General features: G+C 47.6%; 8 protein-coding genes across 8 annotated transcripts; 4 read left to right on the top strand and 4 right to left on the bottom strand.

The window, feature by feature from the left end:
• Positions 1-128: 128 nt before the first annotated feature.
• N7483_000527 (uncharacterized protein) lies at positions 129-1414 on the top strand (the record flags this gene model as incomplete). The annotated part of the gene is made up of 3 exons (XM_057083965.1): positions 129-189; positions 335-695; positions 748-1414. 3 exons carry the CDS (start codon positions 129-131, stop codon positions 1412-1414), a joined length of 1089 nt encoding a protein of 362 aa, XP_056950114.1.
• Positions 1415-3596: 2182 nt separating this feature from the next.
• png1 (peptide-N4-(N-acetyl-beta-glucosaminyl)asparagine amidase) lies at positions 3597-4996 on the bottom strand (the record flags this gene model as incomplete). Its single annotated transcript, XM_057083964.1, has 2 exons — positions 3597-4311; positions 4479-4996. 2 exons carry the CDS (start codon positions 4994-4996, stop codon positions 3597-3599), a joined length of 1233 nt encoding a protein of 410 aa, XP_056950113.1.
• A 4441-nt stretch (positions 4997-9437) lies between these two features.
• On the top strand, positions 9438-12432 carry N7483_000525 (trehalose-6-phosphate synthase; the record flags this gene model as incomplete). Its single annotated transcript, XM_057083963.1, has 3 exons — positions 9438-9460; positions 9523-10879; positions 10936-12432. 3 exons carry the CDS (start codon positions 9438-9440, stop codon positions 12430-12432), a joined length of 2877 nt encoding a protein of 958 aa, XP_056950112.1.
• Positions 12433-13471: 1039 nt separating this feature from the next.
• Positions 13472-15948, bottom strand: N7483_000524 (uncharacterized protein; the record flags this gene model as incomplete). Its single annotated transcript, XM_057083962.1, has 6 exons — positions 13472-14111; positions 14168-15230; positions 15298-15534; positions 15585-15687; positions 15761-15776; positions 15845-15948. The coding sequence occupies 6 exons, from the start codon at positions 15946-15948 to the stop codon at positions 13472-13474; spliced, it is 2163 nt and encodes a 720-aa protein (XP_056950111.1).
• Positions 15949-16714: 766 nt separating this feature from the next.
• N7483_000523 (uncharacterized protein) lies at positions 16715-17711 on the bottom strand (the record flags this gene model as incomplete). The annotated part of the gene is made up of 2 exons (XM_057083961.1): positions 16715-17176; positions 17232-17711. 2 exons carry the CDS (start codon positions 17709-17711, stop codon positions 16715-16717), a joined length of 942 nt encoding a protein of 313 aa, XP_056950110.1.
• Positions 17712-17868: 157 nt separating this feature from the next.
• N7483_000522 (uncharacterized protein) lies at positions 17869-20636 on the top strand (the record flags this gene model as incomplete). Its single annotated transcript, XM_057083960.1, has 5 exons — positions 17869-17878; positions 17933-17972; positions 18031-18329; positions 18391-20351; positions 20403-20636. 5 exons carry the CDS (start codon positions 17869-17871, stop codon positions 20634-20636), a joined length of 2544 nt encoding a protein of 847 aa, XP_056950109.1.
• Positions 20637-21236: 600 nt separating this feature from the next.
• N7483_000521 (alkene reductase) lies at positions 21237-22346 on the top strand (the record flags this gene model as incomplete). The annotated part of the gene is made up of 1 exon (XM_057083959.1): positions 21237-22346. One exon carries the CDS (start codon positions 21237-21239, stop codon positions 22344-22346), a length of 1110 nt encoding a protein of 369 aa, XP_056950108.1.
• Positions 22347-22571: 225 nt separating this feature from the next.
• On the bottom strand, positions 22572-24357 carry N7483_000520 (putative MFS transporter; the record flags this gene model as incomplete). Its single annotated transcript, XM_057083958.1, has 5 exons — positions 22572-23569; positions 23628-23665; positions 23721-23829; positions 23881-24042; positions 24096-24357. Coding segments are annotated over 5 exons (1569 nt in total), but the record flags the coding sequence as incomplete, so codon positions are not given.
• Between the last annotated feature and the right edge of the window lie 1141 nt (positions 24358-25498).

Genomic DNA, 25498 nt, shown 5'->3' with positions numbered 1-25498 from the left:
ATCGATATCCATTTGTATCGCCTTGATAATCTATAAATTGGCCAATTCTACCCATTTTTGCTCTCATACCTCATTTCCTCGATCTTGAGATCCCTTGAAGAGGACCATCTATCTTTTCAACACTTACAATGGCGCGCATGAAACAGGGTGTCTTCTCCTGGGAGGATGTGCTTGCCCAGCGATATCAGAGTGAGTAATACTTTCCATGTACTCTTCACATACTCGAGAACTTGTTGTAATCGACAAGGGGGGTATAATGAGTCAATCATTATAGTATCCCTGCAATTCAAGGAAAGGGGCGAAATTAGGCTAATTAGATCATCTGGATTTATAGGCAATAAGCCACTTTCCCTCCCACGTTCACGTCGACGAACCCTCACAATCCCCCAACCCCAATTACAATGTCACTTATTATCGCGCCTTTCTCCAGAGCTCCGTCTCATGATCTGGGAAATGGTACTAGGCGATCGAAGATTCCATATTATCCAGCGTAGTAATCAACGACTCGGTCATATCGTGTGTCCCCACAGCGGGACATCCACACCATCAGATAAAGATAGAGCTTCGCGTCGAGCAAGAGATCCTTTCTGTGAGATATGTGATGGAGGTGGGATTCCTCAGCCGGTAAAGGAAGGTGATCTTAATACACGTGCGAAGGAGACGCTACTGAATCTTGCGTTGACAAGTCGACAAATGTATGCGCTTTCATTTCCTCTGTACTAGTTCATATCCTGACAAATATTGCAGATACTCCGAATCCATTCACCTTCTTTATACACTCAATACCTTCGAATTCAGCAATCCCTGGTCCCTCCCATACCTCCGTCCTACAATCTCGTCTGAATACTGGGACTGTATACGAAATGTCGAGCTCCGCTGGTCCTTCCACGGACACTGGCTCCCAAGTAAAGACCCCGTACGCGCGGTCTATGTCTCCGCCGGAAAGGCGCAATGGCATGAAACATGTCGTGCTCTATCGAAACTACCCACACTCCAGTCCTTTGTGCTTGTACTCGGAAGTACATGGTACAGCGAGTCGGTAGAGAGGTTACCTATTTTCCTCGAGCCCTTACGCGGGCTCCGCGTTCAGCGCTCACGATTCAGGACTCATCATAGAGAGGTGTTTGATGAGTATGAAGTGTCTTCTGAGTCTGGGTCTGGGGCTGGATTAAGTTCTGATGAAGAGTCTACATCTTCTTTCAGATCTAGTTCTAGTTCTCTTAGCAGGGAAACTGGGTTACGCTCATGCTGTTACTCTTATTCCGTCGGCCGGCTGCCTATGGTCAAAAGTGATGCGGATTCCGCGACGTGGGAATTGCGCTTGCAGGGCCAGCCGTATTATGGACATGAGCTGGGTCGATTGGGGGAGGATCTTCGAAGGAAGGGGATTGACTGTGTTATCTCCATGACGTGAGGGGTTCAAGTTGATAATGGTGCCTTGAAGAAGAGGATAGAATATCAGTGATAATGCTGTGCATGTACATACTTGACCGGTGCAATGTACATATTGTGGATTTGGCGGTATTCCGCGCCAGGAAAGATAGAGCACGTCATAGACCGGCAATGGCTATTGTGTTTATCAAGTCATGGCTATCTGATCTTGGCGCATGATCCTAGATACCACAGACACGATATGCATGCATGCTAGGTAGATTGGTGATCAGGGTATGCCGCAGTGTCCGCCGCATAGTAGTACCGAGGCGGCATGGTGTTCTTATCTGCATATACAAAGGTCTCATTTTTCAGCTTACATAGATAGAGAGCAGTTATCAACATTGAAAATATGGTGTATAGATAAGGGAAAATCAGATGTATAGAGAAAGAATTAAACATTGCATAGAAAAATCCAGAAGACCCGGGGACTCAAAGTCAATCCAAGCACCAGTTGACTTCAAGTTCCAATATTAAGAATGTATTAAACTAAAAACCAAAAGCAAATCCAAATAAATAAACTTTAAAGAAAAATAAAAAGAAATATAAGGGAAAAACTGGACTCGATTCTGCCATGCATGTGGACATTTTACATCATACAGCATTCCCTCGCATAAACACAGAACAAGCATGTTATGCTTAATCCAACTAACCACTGGCAACTAACATTAATCTCAGGAGTAAAGGAGGTAAAAAATTATTCCATTCAAAGGAAGATATATGTAACAAGATCGACACTATTCATCTCGAATACGACCCTATACACGCGTTCCCCCCTTTTCCTAATATCGAGACCCTGGACCCACTCGTACCGGGATGGGATCAATGGATCATCTAAAAATAATATCGAGGTCTGTGCTTGAATCCACCTAATAAACAACTATGTAGAATACAGAGAAGAAAATAAAGTGAAACAGGATTTGAGATGGAAGAATTCCAGAAATATCGAACAATGGGAGAGTGTAGTAAATCTGAACTTTCATTGTTGAATGCATGAACTAGGGTCAGCTGGACAATGATCATCGATGGCGTGCCTATGCAATGCCGGTGTCGGTGTTGTCGCCAGCTGGATCCACTGAGTCCATCGGGTCCACAGACTGTGGCAGGCGCTAAGAGTCTCATTGATCGTGGGGGAACGCACATCCTAATCAAACTTGAATGGGGTTTTGGGTATACGCGTATTTAAAATTTTGAGGCTGACTATGTGATTCAGGGATCAAAGTCTAGATATAGATTCAAGTTTGAGAATGGGACACATTGGTATAAAGAAATTAATATATATTGTATTCAAGAGGTTGGGAGAGAAGGACAATAGAGACAGATGATTCCAAGGATTGGATCAGAGACAAGCCGAGAGAAGGAAAAGAAAAAAGCTGGCTGTAACCGTGTCTCATACAATGTGCCACGAGGGCAAGAAAAAAAAATAGATCCCAAATTAGAAGGAAAGAAGATATTGTCTTCACTGGCGCCGTGCAAAACCATGCCCAAGCCAAATGCCATGATGCGACAAGGAAAAAGAGATGTGAAAAGGTGGAAATGAGAATGAAAAGTAGAAAAAGAAAAAGAAAATAACCCAATGGGTCGTAAAGAGTCGTAATAAGAGGCAAGATACTCCAAATATCTTGCTCCAAGCTGTGGTATCCAAAAATTTGAGAGATAAAGGAAAAAATGGATCGTGTAGAAAGACGTAAGTCGGTCATAGGAAATGGTAGAGTTGTGATCATGAAGGATCAGGATGAGCAGGTGCTCAAGGCCACCGGAGTGAGAATTGAGCAAAGCTCGAAGTTTCCAGTTGGAAGGGGGTCGCGTTCGCGGACGCGCGCTGGTATCTGACCAGAAGAGGGTGTCATTTGGGCCACAAGTCGACAATTTAATGCAACCTATGTGAATGATCCTGATCGCGACGTCGGTACTAGGCCCCGGAGCGGCGTGCCCTCCAATCGGGAAAAGGTGAAAGGGTGTGAGTCCGTTCGGTGGTGAATAAGTCGAGAGCGCCCGTCCCCGTCTCTCGTCAGCTCAGCTGGAGACTGGGGAGGTGAATCGGGTCGCCCAAATCATCGACAAGATTAAGGAATTCCAAGGAGAGTTTCTTTTCAAAAACTTCAAGGAGAAAAAAAGAGAAGAGAAATAAAAGTCCATCAGACAATTAAAGAGCCTGAGATTCTTTACCGTCCGCCAGGTGACCGATCAGGTCCAGAATGGCCGTGGCCTTGAGCGGCAAGCCACTCGGAGTTGGCCTCCTGTCGTGCATCGGCGTGCTTCTGCTCGTGAGCGCGGGAAGTCGAGCTGCGCGGCAGAAGATTGTTGATTTCGGCAGCAAGGGCGGAAGCAGTATAACCTCGGAATTCACGCTCCTCACGCTCATCCTCCTTGATCAGGCGAGCCTGGTCAGTTTTGGACATATTCTCGCGGCGCTTTCGTCGGATCTCGTGAATCGACCAAAGAACAACTTCTTCGGGCGCACGGTTACGGGGGCCACCGTGCTTGGCGGCGCTGCGAACGTAGCGACGAGTGACATCGGTCGCACCATCGATCGAGAAGGCGATGCAGTATGAAATCTTGCGACCCCATCCTTCGGCGTAAATTCGAGGCTGATCCCAAGCTCCTTCGCATGCGTCCACGTGTACCCAGCGTCGTTGGTGCTCTGAGTAGACTTCGGTCCAGACGTGATCCTCCGCATTCCACACCCAACGAACTCGAGCTCCGACCGCGCGACAAAACATACTGAAACAGTTGGCCCACTCGCCGACTCGACCTCGACGGGTCTGGAGTAATTGCCAAACATCCGAGTAGCGAGGGAATCGTTCATAGGCGCCACAGCTGGCCTCGGAGCAACGGTACAGTTCGACTCGGGCGGCTCCTCGGGCGGTTTCGTCTGGACTAGGGGGGAGTCATTCCCTGGGCGATGGTAGGCATGTGGCACCGTGAGCAGGGAGGGTTGTAGACGAATTGGAAGAAAGATGACTTGAACCACCTGGAAATCAAGGGATGTTAGTGGCAACGGGAGGGGGGGTCGATTGAGGGGGTCTAGATTTCTTGGAACGAACCTCAGTAATGCTCGGATCACACAATCTTGGTAACCCCATTCTGGCTTTCCTCCCATACTAGCAGCTGAAGCCTGCATAATCTGACTCTCCTCCTCGGCCTCGGAATAGAGACGATCGAGCGGGATGACGGAAAGGGCATCGTCGAGTAGACCTGGGTTCTCATACTTGGTGGGTGTGACGGAGAGACCATTTAATAGATTGAAGAACTTTAAGGAGGCGGGATCCTGTGGCGGAGAAGGCATAATTGGTAGACCGCGAAGAGCGTGTGACTTGGGAGTGGATGGTGGTTGAGATGAAGGGTGTTGCGAAGCGCCGAAGGGCGGCGGTGGTGGTGCTCTAGTTGGTGGCGGGATGCTAGGACTGGCGACGGGAGCAGGCGACTGAGAACCCGATCGCGATTCTTGAAGTTGGTTGAAACGTTTTGTGCGCATTAACTGTTCGAACTGGCGGCTGAGAGAAGAAGCGTCATAGTTGTTGGAGGCAGGCTGTGCCCGTTGTTGGGGTCTGCCGTCCGCCATGGTGGATATGAGGGAAGGGCAAGGTTTCACCGGAGGGCGGACTGGGGTGATGATGGAAAGGACGAGTCTACTCCAGTGCTACTCCAAAGTGGAAAGGAGACAAAAAGAACCCTAGGACGGTGAAGGGGGAAAGAAAGAGAGTATATGTTTGAGTGGTAAAGGGAAGGGAGAGGAGGAGGGAAGTCCATTACGAATGGGCATACGAGCCATATACCGCGGTATTACAGGCGTCGTCAGCGTCTCGCCCCAATCATGGGCCCCGCGCCCAAGCCGCGTGTGCGAAATGGACAGAAGCCAAGAAAAAGACCCTTTTTCCCGTATTTTTTCCTTTGCAACACGTACTCTCTCCTCGACTTGGCAAATTGAACTACGACGCACGGGGGAATGACCTGCTCGTCTTACGCATCATGAATTTTCTATATTTTCTAAATTTCCTCAATTTTTCATTTTTTTACATATCTCAGGATCTTGTATGACGAGTCCCTCATTTTTATCATTTGATAATAATCGTTATTTTTTCTCTCTCTATTAGATCTATACTAGGGCTAACATTCATCCCACTCATAAATTTTTATTATACAAGAATCCTTATGTCGTCAATATGAGAACATATACAAGTGAAGATCTTGAATGATCGTCCCGTACCTCTTGACTTTGGTTGAAAATGTTTGTTACTTTGCACTTCATTACGGAGTAGAAAAGGACTACGCGTTCGAAGCCTCTTCAATTTCCTTTTTTCCTAAAAAGTGCCAAAAAGTCCCAGGGCTGGATGGGGCAGCACCAACACTGGTGGCGGAGACGCGCAAGCGTCCGTCTTGGCAGTTGGTAGGATCGGGCTAGAGCCTCGTTCTGAATCCACTTTGGTTAACTAAGCTAAACTATTTTGGGACAATACACTGCCTGGTTGGAGCCCTTGGAGTCTTGTTCGATTAGTCATTAACCAAATTCGGTTCATATCTTCCCTTATTTGCCTTTATTTGCTACTGAGTGGAAAGGGTGGACCTAGTAGGGGGCTTGGCATCGTCGTATTCCAGAATACTCCTGACCTGGTATGGCCCAATGTTCCTGTCGATCGTGGTGATGCAACACTCTCTATGATCATTGTATTTTGCGATCAGATCTGTCTAGTTTTGAGTTTACATTGACAAAGATTCGTAGTCCTTCTAGGTAGATGGATTATATATGCCAATTACAGATGATCTACGGAGTATACGATATAGTAGGCAGAGACGTTCCGTATCTCCAATTGGAGATATCCACCCCCGTTAACTTGAAGTCTCCAATCAAATAACCGGGAAAACCTCCGGTCACTGGACCCTGAAGCTGGGAGGGTCAAGCAGTTTGGGTTCAGGGTCGCCCCATACATTATCTCGCACGATTCGCAAGCCTGCGCTTCGTTCCGACACTCCAGATCCACCGACACGTCTTCGAACTAAAGTAGTGGATTACTCAGCCGTTAAAATTTCAAGCCAGAAATTTTAAAAAGAAAAAGACAATAAACATTATTTGGTAAAAATCTCCAGTTCGATCCATGGAGTGCAGAATTTAAACAATAGACTAGACTATGTTACTTCCGTACTCGTACTCTATGCACTCCATACAATAGATCAATATTAAATGCTTTTTTTGACTTTTTTCTTTCTTCCATTGAATACTATAATCATACGCAATACAGAATTTAGCTCCATTTCTTAACTCCGGAGTCTTCAATGTTCAAAAAATGTTCAAATGTTCATACCTGAGTCAGCCTTGCCCAGTGTTTCATCGGTTTCATGCTTAAACCCATAGCCTCATCCTTCAACATAGCCACTCCAGGCAGTTTAGCCTTAGTATAATTCTCCAGGACCCTACTCAAAGCCTCAAGTTTTTAGTCCTTACGCCAGGTCCAATTTTTATTTCATGATTTCATGATGATCAGGGAAATTTTCTCTTCCCCGCGGAATTATCCTGGACCTATATACCTGGGCATCCTAGTCCTGATGGCGTCAGGCCTACCCGAGCTTACGCAAAACATCCGATTCTGCACATCACAGGCTCACACAAAATATCCTTAATTCTACGTTAATTCCAGGTAAAATTCAAATGTCTACGTATGAACCCGCAAGGAAAAACCTTGGAATTCTTGGAACTCTTTGAATTCATCAACGAGAAATACGCAACCAGATCAACAACCTTGGAAGTCGTAATATATGGGGAAAGCTTCTCGGGAAAAATTCAACTCCGCCTGAAGCATTTGGGCTCTTCTTGCCGACGAACCAATCTCTCCCCCACGCCAAGAGCCAAGCCATCATCCTGAATTACGCTTGGACCAGAATGGTTTCACTCCTTATCATATATACAACCCTGACATCTTCAACTTGAAGTCTTTAGGGATATACACATCTCTGACTCCATTGATAGCTACGATGAACACTTGGCACGGTCTTTCCGTGACTAATTCAGCGTCATGCCGAGCACTTTTTGACGTTTTACCATCTATACAACGTATTGACCGCGTTGCTAGCAGCGTGTCTATCCAGTTTTGATCTTCTTAAGCATGATCAGCCAAGGGCCTGTGGACAAAAGACACGCAATAGCGGATGTTTCCAAGACTCACATGCAGTGATCAACCATGATCACCGCTTTACGCTGGCAGACGTCGTCACTCGTTTCGTCTCCAACCCTCCAACATTGAACTAAAAAAAAAACCAATCCAGCAGCTGCATGACGTTAGTCAAACTAGTGAAGAACCGACCATGATTAATCGAAAATAATAAAAGAAAAAATCTACCGAGTCATGCGGTCCACTATCTTTTCGCACTACCGCGCGTTAGCTCTGCGCTTCCGCGTCACCTTTCGGTTGAATCCGCCTTTGACTTACGTGCACCCTCAATGTGGGCTGCAACGGACTTTTTTAGGTCCATATGACTGGTTCCCTATTCGATAGCTCTGTTCGATAGCTCTATGTATTCAGTATATTTAATTTTCTTACTCGGGACCCCATTCAACCATTTATGCGTCTATGAGCCTCCCTATATCTCCGAAGATTCGGTCTTTTACGCCTTGTGGTTCATGTCCGGATCAGGGGGCACTTTACTGTGGATTATTCTACTTTTAGTGCATAACATTTGCATTAAGTTCACGGGGTGGCTGCAGCCATTGGTGGATGACACCTAAACCATGTACTCCATATCTTATGAGCCTTTCTATACCCCGTAGTCAACATTTTGAACATAAATAAAAAGTTTCTAAGAAGAGTCATTGAATAATCATGTCATACATAGGACTTGGATATTCCGAACAAAGCGGTACATAATTTCATAATCTTTAATTAGAAACGCAAATCTTTCCCCACCATGTTCATCTCCATTAAACGGTTCGCCTTTAATTTCCAGAGGTTCCACCCTATAGGGTTTCATGAAAGACACAAAGTTCAACTTTTGAGCTTAAAGTCTTTGAAATTAGTATACTAGTAGGAGTTCTTGCGGCTTCAAAAAAAATTGATCAATATGTAGACCTTCGTATCGCTGATTGACTACTCTGCACACATGTGCATGTGTGCTCGGATCTCCTAATGATCCCTCCATATAGACATGGCTTTATAATCTTACATGTGCACATGCGCGTGCATCAAGTCCTCAACCCGTATCTGGTACTGCCCAGGTGAGAATAAGACCACCGTCGCGACATTTCATGTTTGAATTCTCCGATCTCCTCCGAGTTTCTTAATGGATGTAGACTTCATAATCTTGGATACCAACTTAGATGTCTTCTATCCGAATCCATCCCGGTCTATTTCTCCGGTAATCCGCAGATATCTCATCAACAATGACTCGGCTAACAACTATCACTATGGATACATTTTCCTGAGCTACTTGTGCCTGAACGGGTGACCGGGATCACCCAGGAGGTCTCATGCAAGAGGTGCAGAGGGGCAGAGGGGCAGGGGCCCAGACCATGCGACGAGTTGTTTTCTCCCAAATGCCCATCCTGGGCCCTCCAGTACTCGTGGAAGATGATGCCTTGTAGGGTTACTTCTTGGGCTACAACTTGAGGCCCATGCCTCCGACCCAACCCGAACAGTTTCATCTAAGCAGTTAGAATATCACTTTGACCCTCGGGACAACATCGGACTACAGCAGTCCGGTGAATGCGCGCGACCGTTAAGAGAATATGGCTATAGCAGGGTGAGGTATAATCCCTGTTGTAGGGTCGGGCAGCCAAAAGCGGAGAGGATCTATAAAAGCCTCGTTCCGATATGCAACTCTCACTTCTGGTAGTTGCCCCCTCAACTTTCCAAGGTTCAACCCCAAAAAACCCCTCAGCTGACAGTTGCAACTTCATTCTGTAACTTCTCAAAGTTCATTTATCTTTTCTATCATTTATACCTAGCATGGATTCCATCCACCCACGGTAGTGCTCATTTCCATAGTTTCTCATCACAGCCCCGGGCCCCCACAAGATGACGGTTTTTATCGCATCCCTGTAAGTCTCCGTTTCCCCGATCCAGCCCCCGCATTCTTACATACTCAAACATGATTCTTCAGGTTCCTTCCATACACCATTGACTTTAAGTCAACAGGTTTGAAAAATGGAAGTGCTCGTCGTCGCAAGTCGTCACCTAGTTACTCAGCCGTCGATGGATCAGGTCCCATGCCTATCATTGGACGCTTGGCTGATAGCCGCAAGCCACGTCAGAGATCTACAAGTCTGGAATTGACCCCAGGGGCAACCACAGAAGACGAAAAGATCTTTAAAGCTTATGTCTCACATTTTGCCGGGGAGATCCCTATTGCAGAAGCACCTAAGGGACCTGGTCCCAATGAACCTCGCGCTGTACCATGGGGTCAAAGCCGCAAGTTCAATCAACCACGCTCGAAGGCAACAACGCATCCTCAGCCATCGATTCTTAGCCGTCCAAGCTCACGGCAGGAATCTAAAGAATCTGCCTTCCTAGCTGGTGGAGGGGTGAGTCTTCCTCCCGCCCCGCCAGAATTAGGCAGCCCTCGTGCACTGCTCTCGGCCGAGGACTGGGTCGTCAAGGCAGCAGAGCAAGGGCATGGCGGTCTCCAGAATGCCATTCATGCTGCGGAAGCTGCAGGCATCCTTGAAAACAAGATGTGGGTGGGGACACCAGGAATGCCCACTGATTCCTTGACGGATATGACACGAAGCCTCATCGATGAGACTCTCAGGGCTGAGTACGAGTCCCTGACTGTATTCGTTGGTGACAGTGAATTTGAGGGCCACTATGCGCATTTCTGTCGCTCTGTACTATGGCCTGCTCTTCATTATCAGATGCAAGAAAGTCCTCGTCATAATGAGTACGATGATTATTCCTGGAAGCAGTATCTCAAGGTGAACGAGGCTTTCGCCAACACCATTGCAAACAACTGGCGTCCAGGTGACACAATCTGGGTTCATGATTACCATTTACTGGCCCTTCCTGGACTTCTGAGGAAAAAGCTGCCTCGGGCCAGGATCGGATTCTTCTTGCACACAGCGTTCCCATCCTCCGAAATCTTCCGCTGCTTGAATTCACGCGATGCACTGCTAGATGGTCTCCTCGGGGCCGACTTGATCGGTTTTCAGACTGAAGAGTATTGCTACCACTTCATCCATTCCTGCAGTCGGCTTCGAAGATTGGAGGTGTCTGTTGATGGCGTTCAGGTCAATGATCGGTTTGTGCACGTCAAGAACTACCCTCTAGGGATTGACTATGAGTCGCTCAATGTGCTGCGCGAATCTGTTGAGGTCAAAGACTGGATTTTGAACATCAGAGAGAAGTACAAAGGAAAGCACCTCATAGTGGCTCGTGACCGACTCGATGCGCCTGGGGGGATCAAGCAGAAGCTCCTGGCATTTGAGCTTTTCTTAGAAAGCTATCCCAAATGGAGAGAAAACGTTAGTCTCTCTCCTATTCCCCATCATGATATGATGCTGACCCATACATGATACAGGTTGTTCTTGTTCAGGTGGCGTCCTCTGCATCGGAGATTCCAGAACTCGAAGCGCAGGTTTCCAAGGTAGCCATGCGAATCAATTCGATTTATTCGAACTTAACACACTCGCCTCTGGTGCTCCTGAAACAAGACATCAGCTATTCTCAATTTCTCGCTCTCCTGAGCGTGGCGGAGATCTACATGGCCACAAACCTCCGCGAAGGCATGAATCTTACGAGTCATGACTTTATTCATTGCCAAGATGGGCAACTCGTTTCCCAGAAACATGGAACCCTCATATTGAGCGAGTTCACCGGCAGTGCATCCATTTTCCAAGGTCACGAACTCATCGTCAACCCATGGGACTCCAAACAATGCGCTGATGCCATAAACACGGCGCTGGACATGTCGCCTGAACAGCGTCAACACAACTGGGAATTCCTTTTGAACCGCAAAGCTCCCTACACAGCAATTTCTTGGTACTCAACCCTACAATCCGCACTCATTGAAGCCCATAGCATGCAGCAATCTCGCCACACACACCACGTCGCTCCGCTCCACTTCGACACCCTGCAAGAGTCATACGAAGCATCCCATAAACGAATCTTTTTCCTCGAAGATGGCGCAACCTTTACCCCTGACAAATCCCATCCATCCAAAGAAGCAACTGACCTCATCCAAGCCCTAGTCCTCGACCCAAAGAACACAGTCTATCTAACTAGCAACAACAGTCCAGACCAACTGAACTCAACAGCTCGACTCCTCTCCAGCCGCATAGGACTAATCGCCGAAAATGGCTGCTTCGTTAAACCCGCCCCTCAAATCAGTTCCTCAGTTCACGAGGAAAGTGAATCAGATCCATGGGAAGCTCTCGTTGATGTGGAAGGCACAAGTGACTGGCGCGCCGGTATCCGCAAGGTAATCGAATACTTTCAAGAACGCACAGACGGCAGTATCATCGAAGAGCGCCGCTGCACACTAACATTCGACTACACGAACGCACTCGATCAGGAAACCGCCGCACACCAGGCCTCCGAGCTCGCAGACCAAATTAACGGCGCCCGTGGCAGTGAAGCAATTCGCGTCGTGCGGGATGTAGTAGCCGTCAGTGTGGAACCATTGCACGCGTCCAAGGCTGCAGCGGCCTCGATGCTGCTGGATCGTCTACCAGCTGAAGACTCCGCGGACTTTATCTTTGTGGCGGGTGGAGCGAGAGGAGATGAGAGTTTATTCCGTTGGGCGAATCGATTGAGCCGTGTGAGCTCGAATGGGCATGTCAATGGGAATGGGAATGGGAATGGGGTTGGCAATGGTCATCGCAATGGAACAAATGGCTCTGTCAATGGCTCTGCCACAAATGGGTCTAGGACTAGATCGATTACAACTCTCACGGCTGGTACGCATGCTACTGAAGCAAGTGCAGTCTTACCGACTGGGTTCTCGTTACTGGATGTACTCCGGCTACTGGCTTTCCCTCATCTTGTCGGAGTGGCTTCAAGATGCAGTGATCTGTGAACGTAGGAGATATCGATGCCTCGATTCTGATTTGATTACTACGTCTAGGGATTATTCTTTTCTTCCCCTGTCTTGTTTAGCCTTTTTTGCCTTCCCTTGATATTGATATCCCCCTGGATCCTTCCATCGGTCTTTTCCTGGATACTATCCCCTTTTCTAATGTTACGGCAGATGTTATTCTAACGAAGGAAACGAACAAGGATCGACTGATATTACTATCTTTATCAATATGAATTGAGATGAACTTATTCTTAAATGTATCATTTTTATGTATTATTTGAACTTTTTATTTGGTTTGTTTGACAAATTCCGTATTTGTACCTAGCTAGTGTAGAAAAAAGCAGTAGAATGTGTAACCACATAACAGCCATGAAGCCGAATACCTCTGAAAAACACCTATGTCTTAGGACATTGTGGAACCCTTGATGGATGAGAAGGTCAAGGAGCTGCAGAACTTGCAATGGATCATGCTGAAGTCTTCCATGCGAACCGTGAAGAAGAGGAGAAGTAAAAAGGGCAGAACTCATTCGTGAAAACAGAAAGGCAAAAAATAGAGGTTAAACACCCATACTAAGCAATGTAAAACCCTATGGATAAGAACGCCACGCCTGGGGATAATAAAACGAAGGTTTAAAATCGAAGCACCACCGGGAAAATCAACAAACATGAGATCCTATCACCACAGTAAAAATGGACACAATTGAGGCTGGCACAATGTGTATTGACAGTGAACGTGGAATGAAGTCACGATCAACAGATATCCGTTTCAAATGCATACAAATGCATACAAATGCACAGATATTCCCGAGGCTTAAGAAGAGCAATGATGCGAAGAGAAGAATGGAAGGAGAAAGAATAGACGCATAGGTATACAGACCAGGATGAAATTTGATATGGAGAATAACATGAATCGTGAGGAGTCCGTCCATCATCAGCAAATAAGAATATCGGCAGACAATCCGGGATTCGAGCCCCGGGCAAAAAGTTCATAGAGGAAGGGGGGACTATGAAAATTGCGCGAATAAAGCAATTTCATGATTTAGCCACCGGTCCCTGTGTTCTCGGTAGTATCTTTGGATGCCGACGCTTTGTCAGTGCTAGCTGAGACCAGCGTTGGGGCAATTCGACGTTTCTTCGGCGGTTGGGCCAGAGTAGCTTCTAGACCCTTGCCCTCATCCTTTTCGGACTCGCTGGCATGTCTCGTATCACGCTTTCCAAGAACACTGACTGAATGGACATTGTTACTTCCATGTGAGCCTGTTGGGAGAGGCGTCTGCGGTGGGGTGGTGAGTGGGAGGGTCGAGGGTTGCGCAGAGTGCGTGGCTGTCACCAGTGGAACAGACCCCAGGGTCGGTGTTGGGTTGTTCACCACAGTGTTAGCCTGCTGAGTAGATGACTGGGTTGTGACCGAGCACGCTGAGTTGGATCGTGCAGGACTGGCTGGGGGCGCCTGGGAGCTCCCGTTGTTGATTGGATGATGGACAGCCTTCACAGGGGACGAAGTATGAGTAGGAGTTGGCAAAGGTGTGACATTGGTCGAAGGGGTGCTTGGGCGAGCATGATTGGAAGCAACTGAAGTGGATCCTGTGTAAGGCTGGCCAAGTTCTCCGGGTGCGAATGAAAGAGCAGAACAGAAGCCATCGGAAGAGCTCATTATCAATGTCAAACCATCATTCGACCTTTGTTCATTAGTCTTTAATCCTGTCCAATAATATCAATTTGAGTAAAAGCTTACCAAGTCAAGTCGGTGAAGGTTGCAAAATGCAAATTATTAACCACACACAACGGTGTTTGCTGTTGAGTATCATAGATCAGGACAGCGTCTTGCGTGGCTACAGCATACACAATGCGATATGGAAGCGCGAAAACAGGTGCTCCTGAGCTAGAGTCGTTGCTGCTACCATCGGATTTCTGTGATGATTGAGGCCGTCCGGTATCGCCACCCGAGGGAGCTGAGGATGGTGGGGGCTGTGAGACGACTGGGCCTGGTAATGGAGGGAACATTGACTCCTCAGTCGAGGTATCCACAGTGAGATGTTTCACTGGTTGCGTGCCTTCCCTCAGCCCATAGTAAATCGGAGAGCATTTGACAGCAACAGACGGCTTTTTATGGCCCGGGAGGTGGGAAATTGGAGGTTTATTAAAGCCAGCTCGGGTGTAGACGTAGACTGTGTTGATGACTTCGTCCGTTGTCTTAGAGGGATCGGTAGGTGAGACATGAGTGGTCTTGAATTGACCAGCTGGAGTGAACAACAAGCTTCCGTCGGGTGCAAAAGTGAGTCGCCGAAAGAATGAGGTAAAAGTTTCATTGGCGTAAATGCTAGCATTCTTCACTCCAAGTCCTCCAAGGAGGCTTGGTGAAGAAACCTCCAAGGGCTTAACAGCAGGTAATGGAAGAGATGGAGCGGGAGATGCCGATCGTCGAATCGATGGTGATGAACCGAAAGAGGAACGGCGACTTTGCGAAACAGGAGGAGGGTCCATTGGAAGATTCGATGCCATCGGCGTTCCTGGGGTCGATGGCGCAGGGGAAGCGATTGCAAGCGAATTGCTGGTGTTATGTTGGTGGCGATTGATCGGCTCTGGCGCAGGGCTGCTAGATGAGATTCGTTTGGCAGGTAGATCCATCTTGAGGACCTTGCCGTGGGAGGTCAAAGTGAATTGGCCATCCTTGGTTTTCAGGTTGTAGATATGGACGGATCGATCAGAGGATTGGGTTGCCACAAATTCGTTGAGCGGATCCCATGCGACGCCTTGAACATAATGAGAATGTTCTGCGATCTGTCGTACCATTTGGCCTGACAAGGTTGACTATTAGCTCTATCCGCTATAAACAATCGTGTCGTTTCTTTGTGACGAGCCTACCATTTTGCGCATTGTAAATCCGAGCAATGTTATCCATACTTCCGGTCATGATGAACACACCGTCGGGCGACCAGGCCAAATCGTAGATCTCGGCTCCAGATGACCGGCACATGTGCTTCACTCGCCATGTTTCCTTGTCATCGGACCGGTCTTCTCCGAGGCCAGCCTGTGCCTGAAGTTCCGATGGGACCCAGAGCAAGACATTGCCGTCATCTCCGGCAGATGCCAGCATCTCACCTGAACCGAGTTAGATATGGGTTCCATCGCTTAGCTTAGAAATACCATACCTTTTGGACTGAAACGGACAACATTGACAGCCTGTGTATGCTTTAAAAGTGTACTCAGGTATGTGACTTTTCTTTCCTCCCCAGTGGATTCGACTTTCCAGAGCTATTATGGTTTGTCAGACAAGAGTTGAGGAAAGGGTAGGGTAAACGGGAGAGTGGAGGTTGCGGAGGCGTACTCGGACGTTATTATCGCTGCAAAAAGGCTGTTAGTCGCAGATCCCGAGATTGAGGCCCTCATTATCAGTATTGTAACTACTTACTTTCCTGCAGTTGCTAGACGACCCTTGCCATTGGGGTCAAAATGCACCGAATAAATGGGGGCATTGTCATTGTGCCATGAGACAAGCAAGGCGGAAGCCTTCATGATGAGGATTACAGCTCGTTGAGCTGGTCCTAGAATTCACCTATCTGAAGAAAATCTTTATTTTTCAAGTAGATTCGACAGTCTCGGAGTTGTTTCCTGCTCAAGTGGAAGGAGAGCAAGTTCAACGAGGGTTTCTCAGTTTGAATGGGGCTGATGGGGTGGGATAAGGGAGGGAAAGATGCAGTTGCAGCTTTAAAGCGAGGAGTAAAAAGGGTTCACGATTAACAAGATGAAGAAAGAGGGATAAGTAGGAAAGAAAAAGTGAAGGAAATAGAGAAGTTTCAAAGGGGGGAGAAGAAGCGAAAGGGTTTCGATGATGCTTTGACCGGAGCCGAGTTGTTTGCGAGCAACGCGACCGCGAATTAGATACGGGCCACTAAACGGGTGCGGATTGCAATTTAGGTCCACGTTTAACCACGTCACGAGTACTTTTTAAGGATTTAGCGAATTAAGTAAATGAAATGGGATTGTCTACGTAGATTATGAAACAATATATTTTTTATATTTACCTAGTATTTCAAGATTGCTGGCAAGTGGCATTAAACATTTGAAGATTCGGAGGTTACAGACATGGTTACATATAATATATGCTTCATTCCGGGCATAACATCCATTCAAGTTGGACTGGCATTTTAAATCATTTGAATCCATGGATGCCTCCAGGGCTCTCATTTGCACTTGATTCCAAATAATAAAGGAAAGATAGAAAAATAGAAATATACTAGAATTACATGCTTAACTTCCAAGGTTCTCATACAAATAGGTATCATGAAAGCCATTTTCCAAGTGTCTCGCCAAACATGCTGACGGCCTTCTCTTGTCGCTTTGATCGGGCATCCGTTTGAGACTTCATAAATGGAGTAGCCTCTTCTGCGTAGAGTTTCTGCTGTTCGAGCTGGGAGTTGAAGGCTCGGATCTCCAATTCACGCTCATGTGGAGTGAGTGTATGGAGAGGCTTGGATGGCTTAAAGCCGGTCGGGATGGACTCCCCGCCAGGAATCTCAAAGGCCAACGGGTTTTCGGTCTTCTCTGGAGTTGAAGGGACTTTCTCAGGGTTGAAGAGCGATTTAATTGGTGGTGGTTCAAGTCCAGCAGCCTTTGCTTCTTTGACTCGTTTCTCATAGTCGAGCATCTGGTGGTAGAGCTTATCCGCGTGCATCTGAATTCGTTCTTCTTTCTCAGGGTTGTATTCGAATGATGAGGCATAACCCAAAGCCTGAAGGAATTTCTATGAGAAGAGTCAGTACGCTGAAATGACACAAGGATGTGCTTGGAGAACTCACGGTCTGGGTTGTGAAGCACCGAGAGAAAGTACCATTTTCCGCGGCACACATTGTTAATCGGGACTCAATTTGCTTGCGCCAGTTTCCAGTCTGGAAACAGAGAGTCAAGGCCTCATGCTCTAAGGCACAGTTCTCCATTGCAGCCCGTTGTACAGTATCGCCGCGCTCCTTGAATTTCTCAATCACTCGCTCCGCTCCACGCATTCCAGTGTTCTCATCCACACTCGCCGGAGGCTTGTATGTCTTCCATAAATCGGCATAGCGGCCATCCTGATACAGTGATTGCGCAGGGGCCTTGGGTTCGGAGGATTCGGTTGACTCTGGTATCGGCGAGGACGAGGGCGTAGTTGTAGCTGTTGGTTGCTTCAGATCCGGCGCAGGGACATATTTGTCTGGAGTCTCCTGCTTGAGATACTCGCGCAGACTCGGATCGAGTTTCTGCACCGGATCATTTTTGTTGTCACCCCAAAACCAACCCATTATTTCTGTAGCGATCTGTAAGAAAGGAGAGGAGAATGTGATAATTTGAGGTTGCGGAGAACTCGGGATAAAAATGGATCGACCCCGATAGACTTGGGTCCCGACCGCCAATACTACTCTTCCATCATCAACACGACGCGTCTTGACGCCCTCCACAATGGCTTCTAGTACGTTTAAACTATACAAGATGAATCGCAAATATGGTCACTAATTATTTATAGCGCGAGAGGAGCGGCTGCAAATGCGACAGCGCGGAGCTGGGTACGCGCTTCTACCCCGCGAAACCATAACATAGGAGCTTTGAACTGATTAGCTATAGAACGCGCAAAATCCAGCAAGTCGACTTCGGTTTTTCCTTTGGAGGCCCAGCATCGGGCCCATCAGATCCTGCACCGCTTTCATGGTTCCCTGAACCCGCAAAACCACAAACAGACTCGGCGCCAATTGCTCCAACACCACCTGCGCCACAGCTATCGCAGCCGGCATCACCAACAGGAAGCCAACCGCAGCGTACGCCAGGAAGTGCGCGCAATAGTCTCCCTCCGCGCGCATCGACATATGATATTCCCTCTGACGATTCAAACCGAGCGCCTCGAAGTATTAAAAGGAGAAAACCAAGTACGTCATGGACTATACATACCCGATTGCAATGCGGTTCCTTAGATTAACACTATTCAAGATCCCACGAGCGAGGATAGGCTTAGCCCATCGGACCGAAGAGACTCAAAATCAGGACATGGCGACTCTATTACAGCCCGGAATGGCGTGCCTAACGAAGACCAGCAAACTCAGGATGTTCCAATTCCGGACGCGCCCCCGCGGGGAAGTACGAATGAAGCGCCAGAACCACCTGCCTCAGAAGCTCCTGTAGATATCCAAATGCAGGATGCCAGTGGACCAACAGATAATCTCGGCAGTGGTACAAATGCGCAGTCACCGCAAGAGCAACCACGAAGCACACCGCAAACCTTCAGAGATGATACCATACCAAAGGCAAACAATACGAGGCCTCGAAAAAGTCGATCGCCCAAGGAACCACTGCGAGAGACTCAACGTATTGTCGAATCTAAAGATCCTCGCCGAAAGACTCGGTCACCACAAGCTGGGAAGTCAGGAGAGATTAAAAATAAGAAGAGCCGGGAATCTCAAAGCACGTCGCCAAGTACAACAGGAGAGCGCCAACGGCAGGCCAGAATACCACTAGCACAGCCTGTTTCGACCAATGACTCCGAGACCAGTCAACCAGAGGCAACTTCCGCTACTCGGGAGAGTCCCAAGGCCCAAGAGGCTCAACCTGATACTACAAATGAGACTGAGGCTCTGGCTCAAAAGCAGTCTAAAGTGACTAAGAAAGGCCAAGGGCGTAAAGGGCGTTCCACCGATGATGACAGTGTACCGCCGCAGACAGAAGAAACCTCACCAGAGGCTGAAGTCCAACAAAAGTCTAGTGGTGCCAAATATAAAGGCCCTCGTGCCAATGTTCCCGATGAGAAAGAGTCTCGCTCTGGACGAAAAGCCGGCGGAGAACGACAAACAGGGTCCGGGCCCGAACACCAGCAGCCCGAGATATCAGGCTCTGAGACAGGGCAAGGTCCTTCAAAACCACGTCGCGGAAAGCCTGGGAAGGGCAAAAACAAAGCAATACCCGATCCTGCCACAACAGAAGGAAACCCAGCAGTCGAGGCTGTTCCTGAGCCAGAAGAGGAGCCAAGGACATCGAAATCGCGTGGGAAGTCTGCCAAGAAGGGCAAGGAACCAGCAGGTCCAAAACCACCTGCTAGAGAAGAGCTTCCAGAACATCGGCCAGAACCACAGGCTGATCCCGAACCAGAACCAGCGCCAGTGCCATCTAAATCACGGCGTAAGGCTGGCAAGAAAAATAAGCGAAGAGCAGAGCCAGATGTGGAAGCTGAACCGACAGAAGAACCAAAAAGCGCGGAGAGGCCTTCAGCTGAGTTTGAAGAACCTCAGGAACCAGAACCAGAACCAGAGCCAGAGCCAGAAGCTAGTCGACCTAAGCCACGCGGGGGCAAACGCGGGACCAAGGAGAAGAGAACTGCACTTGAACCCTCTACAGAGGAGCAGCCAGAAGCCGAATCATCTCGGACAAAGACACGCAGACAAGGACCGAGAGAGCCCCGTGGCGAAACAGTACCTGTTACAGTGCATCGTCTGGTCAATCATGAGGCTCTCGGTGCCATGGGAATTTCTATTGGTTCCGAAGATGAAGATGAAGTGTCTCCCGATCAGCTTTCTGCTCACCTACAAACCAAGCTGCCAAACCGTGGCGGCGTCAACCCTGCCGATGTATTGAGCCAGATTTGTCGTGAGACCTTGGAGAAAACACTTACGGCACTCAATACTGGTATTGAGAATGAGACTAATGCTCAACGGCGTGCAGAGTGGACACGAAAGCGGAAGGCCGTTGAAGCATTCGGCTCTGAACTTGATGGTCGCCTGTTAGATCTGAGCGAGATGCTTGATAGCAACTATGTGCTCGGTGTGCGACTCAGACAAGCGAAGCGCGATATGTTAGGCCTGCGAAGTCATCTCTACAAAGTACGGCAGGAAAGAGAAGCTATTTCTCTACAGATGGATGAAGTGCGTGGCAAGCACATGGCTGAGGAGGCCGCGAAAACAGTAAGACTTTATAAGAGATCTCAGTATCGATCATCTACTAATACTATATAGTCACGGACTACTATCAACAACTCTCTTCATAGTCTAGAGCTTGCTCTGGATCGCAGTCAGTACCGAGATTCACCTCCAACGGATCCCTCGGCAGCGGATCTGGAGTTTATGCTCCGCACTGTGGCTGACGATGTGAGCTCTCGAGCTCCCAGTGCCCATGGAGGACTACTGGATCAAATACGCGCCTTCAATACGCAACTGGAGACCACGGCTCGTCGGTTGGAAGGTCAATGAAACCTTGGAACCTTGGAACAGGGTGGAGTTATTACTATTATTAATCAAGTGGGCGCAATTCCCAGCCCAGGAGGTCGGACCCCTATTTGATACTTTGTGATACCATTTGTGAAAGGCATTACCTCATGGCTGGTCCGTGGGTTTGCTAAACATGATTGTCTGATATGTATAATGACAATATCATTCCTGTATATCGATGTTGAATTCATTCTTCATCTCATTCTTCCAAATGAAAACTTAATTGATCCTGAAGATTCGGCATTTCGGATGTAGGGTTTTGTCAGGTTTGTCAGCGGTGCCGATGAAGAATCTCTTCTGTATCCACTTCCCCGGCAAATCAGATTCTGCGAGTATTCACCATCTTCGATATGGTTTCTTAGCAATTCTCCCGTGTAATATTGCTTGGAAATCAATCTCAATGGGTGGGGCCTTTGAAGAAATTTGTTCATGGCAGGGGCTCTATAAAGCCATGCCTTTGTACGGAGTACATAGCATCTTGGAATCTATAGAACTATACCAACTCTTGCATTCAGCGACTAGATCTCTTTCATCTCATACACTCACACTTCTACTTGAGACCATTCAAGACACCATACTACAATGTCTAAGCTTTTCGAACCTCTCCGTGTTGGCCGCATGGAGCTATCAAACCGCATCACCCTTGCCCCTTTAACCCGTTTCCGCAATGGCGATGACCACGTCCCCCTCCCCTTCGTTAAGGAGTACTACGCCCAGCGTGCCTCAACTCCAGGAACCCTCCTCATCACCGAAGCAACCCTGATTTCTCCCCGCGCAGGTGGTTACAATAACGTTCCCGGAATCTGGAACGACGCACAGATCGCGGGCTGGAAAGAAGTCACAGATGCCGTTCACGCTAAGAGTTCTTACATCTACATGCAACTCTGGAACCTGGGTCGTGTTGCTGTCCCAGATGTTCTGAAGAAAGATGGCTTCGATCTCGTCTCTAGTAGTGCAAAGCCTGAAAACCCCGATGCGGCTACTCCTCGCGAGTTGACTGAATCCGAGATTCAGATCTTCATCACCGAGTACGTGCAAGCTGCTAAGAACGCTATCGCTGCCGGATTTGATGGTGTTGAGATACACGCTGCGAACGGGTACTTGATTGATCAGTTTATTCAAGATACTTGCAACACTCGCACAGATCGCTGGGGCGGTAGCGTGGAGAACCGGGCTCGGTTCGCTATCGAGGTTACTCGTGCTGTTACCGAGGCTGTTGGTGCAGACCGCACTGGTATTCGGTTTAGTCCTTTCAGTCCGTTCCAGGGAATGAAGATGCAGGATCCCATCCCGCAGTTTACTTACCTTGCAGAGCAGATGAAGGGCTTCAAGCTTTCGTATACTCATCTGGTTGATGCTCGTGTTTCCGGGAATGCGGATGCCGATGCGAGTGAGACTCTTGATTTCTTCATGAAGGCATACGAGAAGGCTAGCCCTGTTATTGTGGCAGGTGGATTCGAGCCTGAGTCTGCGCGCCAGGCTGTGGATGTTCAGTTTAAGGATTATGACACCCTCATCGCCTTTGGTCGGTCTTACATCACTAACCCGGATTTGCCTTTCCGTGTTAAGAATGATATCGCGCTTACGCCTTATGACCGCAATGCGTTCTACTCTTTGAAGAACCCCGTTGGTTATATTGATTATGAGTTCAGTGCTGAGTTCAAGGCTACTCAGGTTGAGGTTCAGGCTTAATTTTCTTTCTCTTGATTGCATAGCGAGGTTCTGTTTTATAAAATAGATGTTTCATTCAATTCACGTTATCAATTACCATAATAAACTGCACAAGCATCTATGGATTTTTTTTTTCAAATATAGAACTCATCTAGTATCTCATACCTGTGCACTGTACAGAGTAATCGCTTGGATTTTCTCTTGGAACGATCTCAGGTCTCCCAATCAAATTTTATACTAAATAAATTAGCACAATTCAATTTTTGAATGCAAATGGATTAAACTCACCCGGAATTCCCTATTATCACGATCTGTCATATCCAAGAACTCCGAATTCTCCTGATGAACCTCTCCCTCATGACGCAAATCCCTCCGACGATTCTCCCAGATATAGTAGTACCTCAAAAACACCGTGAAAACGATAGCCACAGATGTAGTAGCAACGAGCGCAATCTTCGCCGGGATATAATTCGGCTCGTCTTCGGTGCGAAAAGTCAAGGGTCCAAGAATATTTCCCAAACAAAATGACATCAATAGGATAGCATTCATACTAACTTTCTTCGTATGGCCCGCGACATTTGCTCCGGCGATGGAGTACATAATAGGTAATGCGGACCCAGTAACCTGTGTGAGATAGTTCCCTGCTAATTGCGCAGCTTTCATATGTGTAGGTGAGAAAGCCAGGAGACATCCGCCGAGAAGACCACAGAGTAACGAGGCGATTACACAGAGACAGCGCTGATCATACTTTGATGAAGCCCATGATGCAAGGAGGATACTGATGATGCTGATTACACCACTGGGGATATTGAGTAGCTCGGTCTGTTTGGTTGTGAAGCCGATGTTCTCGATTATCAGGGAGGTGAAGCTGCTGATTGCGGCGTTGGGAACGTCCATGGCTACCACGATTACGACGATAAGCCAGGTCTGTGGATCTTGGAGGGCTTCGATGAATTGGCGCCATTTGAAATGCTTGTTTTCGATTCCGGTTTGGTTCTCGCGGAGGCGCTCGATGGCTAGGATTTTTTCTTCGTGGGTTAAACGCGAGGTCATGGGGTTGTCGGGGAGGAAGATGAAGATGCAGATTCCGACGACGATGGTGATTACGCCGAAGATGAGGAACATTATCTGCCAGGGCTTGAAGCGATCGCTGGTGTAGAAGAGAAGGCCGTATGCTACCAGTGCGCCCATTATGGTGGCTGTGCCTGTGCCGAGATACCAGATTCCCATGCGAGTTGGTTGTTCTGATTTGTTAGCCTCTAAGTTGTGATGAATTGAAGAATTGAACTGATATTGACTTACCATTTCGCTTGTACCACATTGAAGTGATCAAGATCAGACTAATAGAGATGTTAATTAGAAGTCAGGTAAAGTTTAGACTGTATGATCTCTTACGCTGGCGCAATTGCGCTCTCAAAGCAGCCCAGCAGGACTCTCAGTGTCATTAAGCCACCGAAATTCTTTGCGGTGCAGTTCAGGGTGGTCATTAGTCCCCATAATGTAACTAGAAAATATTAGCTCTTGGTCCTTGCTAAATCGACTATGGATTCTATACCGTTGAACCCTAGGTATTTTGCTGTAGGAAGGCGCTGCATTAGAAATCCAGTCGGAAGTTCGAAGAACAAGTACGTCACATAGAAAGCGAGGGTCAAATCCGAGAAATGATTCGTCTGCATATGCGTATCGCTCAGTAGACCCATAACAGAGGCATAGTTAACTGTGAAACGAATCAGAATTCACTCCTTATCAACCTTCAGGGAGAACACTCACTGAGCACCTTGTCAAGATACTGCAGGTTATAAGCAGCCCACATCAAGGGCATGATCATCCAGTCGATCTTCCGCACCAACGCCTTCTCATCGATTTCTATCGCAACTGAATTATCTCCCTGGTGCAAGAATTCCAGCGCTGCATCTGCTTTCCTGACTTGTATCCCGCCTTTCACATCGATGTCCATGGAATTGTTTGTGACGGAGCCTCGATGCTCCTCCGGGTGTCCCATTTTACTTGCAGTGGAGATTCGATGCTCTGACTATTTCGGTGCTTTGGAGTATATCATGTATGGAATCGATTTGCAATTTCAATTTGAAAAAGTGTGAATTGGAATTATAATTTGAAGAACCAGAAGACCGGGAATCTTCATAGAAATAAAGATTACGAGCTCCGAGTCAACGGTTCAGCATTCTCATCGCATTAAATACGAACGGTAAGATCCCTAGGTAGCATCACTCCTCACAGATTTGCCGACGCCAACGTAACCTTCGACTGATAACACGAGCAGCGATGCCCTATTAAGAAGCTCGAACCCGACTCTTATAGACAACTTGAAGGTGCGGAGGCGCGGGCTGCTCCGCTGATAGTCATGAAACTGCTGAGTCGGGCATGCTGGCGGTGCGAGACGAGGCCATTAATAGGCCACTGATAGTAAATTGTACATCTGAGAGAATCTGTTAAACCTAATAAGGAAGGTGGTGAAGAACCCTGGAGGGGGTATCTGCGGAGTAAAGGCCGTTGAGGGGTTGAGTTAGATAAAGATAAAGGATTAGCCAGCACACGAGGAGAAGAGAAATCAACTTGAAGGAGAGTATAAGTATTTAATCAGAGGAAAAGTATCAGAATTCCTCCGAATGAGATATCACCTGGGCAGTACAGAGTATGGACTAAAGAGGACTGCCCAGGCGGGCTCCAGATGTCTCTAGGCACCTGTGGCAGGGCATTCCAGTGCTTGACATAACCTTGAAAGGTAAAGCTCGAGCAAAGCTAAGCCCACGCTATTTCAGCTTTGAGCTAATGGGAGATTTGATTTGTGTTGTTTATGATCGGATTTATTTCAAGCTCAATTTTGAAGCTCATCATGATGCTCATAGCGATTCGCTATGATCATCTCCCTATTGCGGGAAGCTGCAGCTCGGATGCATTTTATCCCTGTGATGAAGATGCAACTTGGCGATCTGCATTGCATCACAATTGATGTCAAGTTCATCCCTGTCATGATTATCATGCATGGAGTATTCTGCACTCCGTAGCTAGGTGTTCCCTATCCGATTTTCGGATCGGAAGTGTTCAGCAATAAGCAATTACCAATGACCAATGATGCAAGTTCCACAATGAACGACAAATGCGAAAGAATTGACATCAGTTCCGCTCCGCCGAACCGAATGCGGACCCTTTAA

Source organism: Penicillium malachiteum (assembly GCF_028827825.1).
Source record: "Penicillium malachiteum strain IBT 17515 chromosome Unknown utg000001l:1.0-8184562.0:1.0-8186909.0, whole genome shotgun sequence".
In the NCBI taxonomy this organism is placed as follows: Eukaryota; Fungi; Ascomycota; class Eurotiomycetes; order Eurotiales; family Aspergillaceae; genus Penicillium; species Penicillium malachiteum.
This window is presented reverse-complemented; position numbering and strand designations above follow the sequence as displayed.